Source organism: Rissa tridactyla, chromosome 12, assembly GCF_028500815.1.
Source record: "Rissa tridactyla isolate bRisTri1 chromosome 12, bRisTri1.patW.cur.20221130, whole genome shotgun sequence".
NCBI classification, from domain to species: domain Eukaryota; kingdom Metazoa; phylum Chordata; class Aves; order Charadriiformes; family Laridae; genus Rissa; species Rissa tridactyla.
Window position 1 is genome coordinate 18,072,953 of NC_071477.1, and position 2,990 is coordinate 18,075,942.

The 2,990-nt window shown below is 49.5% G+C and overlaps 1 protein-coding gene across 1 annotated transcript; it reads left to right on the plus strand.

The window, feature by feature from the left end:
* The first annotated feature begins 282 nt into the window (after positions 1-282).
* Positions 283-1,041, plus strand: LOC128916739 (olfactory receptor 14C36-like). Its single transcript, XM_054218757.1, has one exon. The coding sequence runs from the start codon at positions 283-285 to the stop codon at positions 1,039-1,041; it is 759 nt and encodes a 252-aa protein (XP_054074732.1).
* Positions 1,042-2,990: the final 1,949 nt, after the last annotated feature.

The following is a 2,990-nucleotide window of genomic DNA, read 5'->3' on the forward strand; positions in this document are numbered from 1 at the left end:
ACGCAGTTGGGTGGGGCTCTAAGAGCAATAGAATACTTTTATTTGAAAGAAGTCTGCTCTAATTTCTCACTTTTTTTTTTTTTTTTCTTCCATAGACAGGTCCCAGTGCCCAGAGGCACCAAACGTCCAACAGCAGCTCCATCACCCAGTTCCTCCTCCTGGCATTCGCAGACACGCGGGAGCTGCAGCTCTTGCACTTCTGGCTCTTCCTGGGCATCTACCTGGCTGCCCTCCTGGGCAACGGCCTCATCATCACCGCCGTAGCCTGGGACCATCACCCCCATGTACTTCTTCCTCCTCCACCTCTCTGTTCTTGACCTGGGCTCCATCTCCACCACTCTCCCCAAATCCATGGCCAATTCCCTCTGGGATACAAGGACCATTTCCTCCTCAGGATGTGCTTCCCAGCTTTTTTTCTTTTTTATGTCAGCTGAGTATTTTCTTCTCACCGTCATGGCCTACGACCGCTACGTGGCCATCTGCAAACCCCTGCACTACGGCACCCTCCTGGGCAGCAGAGCTTGTGTCCACATGGCAGCAGCTGCCTGGGGCAGTGGCTTTCTCACTGCTCTGCTGCACACGGCCAATACATTTTCACTGCCCCTCTGCCAGGGCAATGCTATTTACCAGTTCTTCTGTGAAATCCCCCAGATCCTCAAGCTCTCCTGCTCACACGCCTACCTCAGGGAAGTTGGGCTTCTTGTGGTCAGTGTCTGTTTGGGCTTTGGGTGTTTTGTTTTCATCGTGGTGTCCTACGTGCAGATCTTCAGGGCCGTGCTGAGGATCCCCTCTGAGCAGGGACGGCACAAAGCCTTTTCCACGTGCCTCCCTCACCTGGCCGTGGTCTCCCTGCTTGTCAGCACTGCAGTGTTTGCCTACCTGAAGCCCCCCTTCCTCTCCTCCCCATCCCTGGATCTGGTGACAGCAGTTCTGTACTCCGTGGTGCCTCCAGCAGTGAACCCCTTCATCTACAGCATGAGGAACCAGCAGCTCAAGGATGCAGTGTGGAAACTGATAACTGGATGCTTTCAGAAGCATTAAACTGCTTGTCGTCTTCTGCAAATCACTCCTAATGGAACTCATTGCAGGTTGGTTTTGGTTGTGAGTTTGGGGTATTTTTGCTTTGTTTTCTATATTATAATATTGTCCACAGAGAAACGTCATTATTTGTGCCATTTCCAGTTATGTATTTATCCACCTTCTGTGTGACCCAGAGACTGTGTAAAGGAGGAGCCACCCTCCCTCTCTGTTTTAACAAAATAAAGGACCTTCCAATGAATTGTTTGTCTGAGATCCTTCCTTTGAGACCTTCTCTAGAGCTGCAGGGGCAGATCCTGCGTGCAGCGCTGGAGGGGAAAAGGTCCCGGCACCGGAGCGCTGTCAAGGAGCACCAGCGCTTGGTCTTCCCAGAGCTGCTCCCTTTCCACTTCAGCGCTCTCCTTCTTAGCTCCTCTCTTGGTATAAGGCTTGAGTGCTCTTGAAGCTTGGTGACAGTTTTGTGGTGTGGTGGTCCTGTGGCTGCAGGCAGGGACAGGGAATGAGCACTTCTGTGACAGAGCTGGCCTCCAAAACAGCATTTCCATCATAACGAGGGGATCGCGTCAGGGCAGTGCCTGAAGGCTCAGGTCTTGTCCCAAAATGCCTCTCAAGCACACGGCCAGTAACGTGCCCAGGAGAAGGAACATCAGTGAAGAGCAAACGTGAGTGAGTGCGCAGAGTGGGAGCACACAGCAGTGTCCTTGCACAGCCAGGCTCCTGGGAGGGACATGAAGGTCTGGGGGGTGCTGGGATAAACCTGAGTGAGCACAAATGCCATCAGCTGTTCCTAGAGGTGCCTTGAAGGCCTGTGGGACAGTGTCTGGAGGTCAGTGCACGTAGAGAGTGTCCCGGTTGGAGGTAAAACAGAACTGATTTTCTTTTCAGTTAAGCCTCTTGTAACTCTCTGAAGCTGCGTATGTTGCATATGCAATATGAACTGTTGCATATTCCTTTTGGTTATGCCCTGGTCTCGTGTCAGTTTTATCTTGCAGGCGGTGGGCATCTAGGTACCTAGGGCATCTAATACCCTTTTGGTATTTATCTGTTGCTATTAAGCAGCAGGTTGTTGGACCTTGTAGTTTTCCTTGTATACTCTTGTATACTTTCCTTGTATACCCAGTAGTTTTCCTTGTATACTCTGTATTTATCCACCGCTTTCTGCTTGCAACTTGTTTTCTGCAGGCCGCTGGTAAATATCTTCTTTAGACCCTTCTTGACGTCTGTAGATGGCTCTGGTCCTTTCCAGCAACGTTAACCCAGTTACGGTTATTCAGTGATAACAACGTGTCAGTACCGATTCCTTTCGTGGTGGGAAATACATTGCTGGGCTTGCACGGATTGTGCTGTTCGGTATTTAATCCTTGTAATCGCTGGGTTACACCTCACGCCTCTGGATACGTGTGTCTTGCTCAAACCGATGGTGAAATGAGTTCCAAGCGCAGATCGAGCTTTTTTTTTTTTAATCTTTTGTACTGTGTAGCAAGTAACTGTGCCTCAGAGGCACCTGAGAACTGACAAACTGGTTATTTAATCTTCCCAATGCTCTGACCTACATCACAGTGGGCTGATGGCCTTCAGTGAAATGGGCTTTAGAGTGTCCTTGTTCTTTACCTTGGATCATGGAAGGGTCACGTTTTGGGGCAGCAAACCTGTCCTGCTACATCCAGTCTTTAACAGGATGAGAATTTTTTGTCAATTTGAAAGCGTATATGCTATAGCCAGGATCATCAAAGCAATGTTACGAACAGTAGGAGGCAGCACTGGAGCATTTCAGAATTACAACGTTCTTTGTAAGTAATCCCGGAACTGAAAAAAACCAACCACTTTATGCTCCAGATCTAGCAACTGACACGGGATTATCCAACAGATAACTAGTCCAAGAAGGCAGCTAGATAAAGTCATAGGGAGATCTGAAAACAAAAGGGAGTCAGACTGCCATCCGCGCGTGCCGT

Bases quoted from the DNA above. Each gene is read 5' to 3' on its own strand.
- LOC128916739 (XM_054218757.1), top strand. From the start codon at position 283: ATGTACTTCTTCCTCCTCCACCTCTCTGTTCTTGACCTGGGCTCCATC.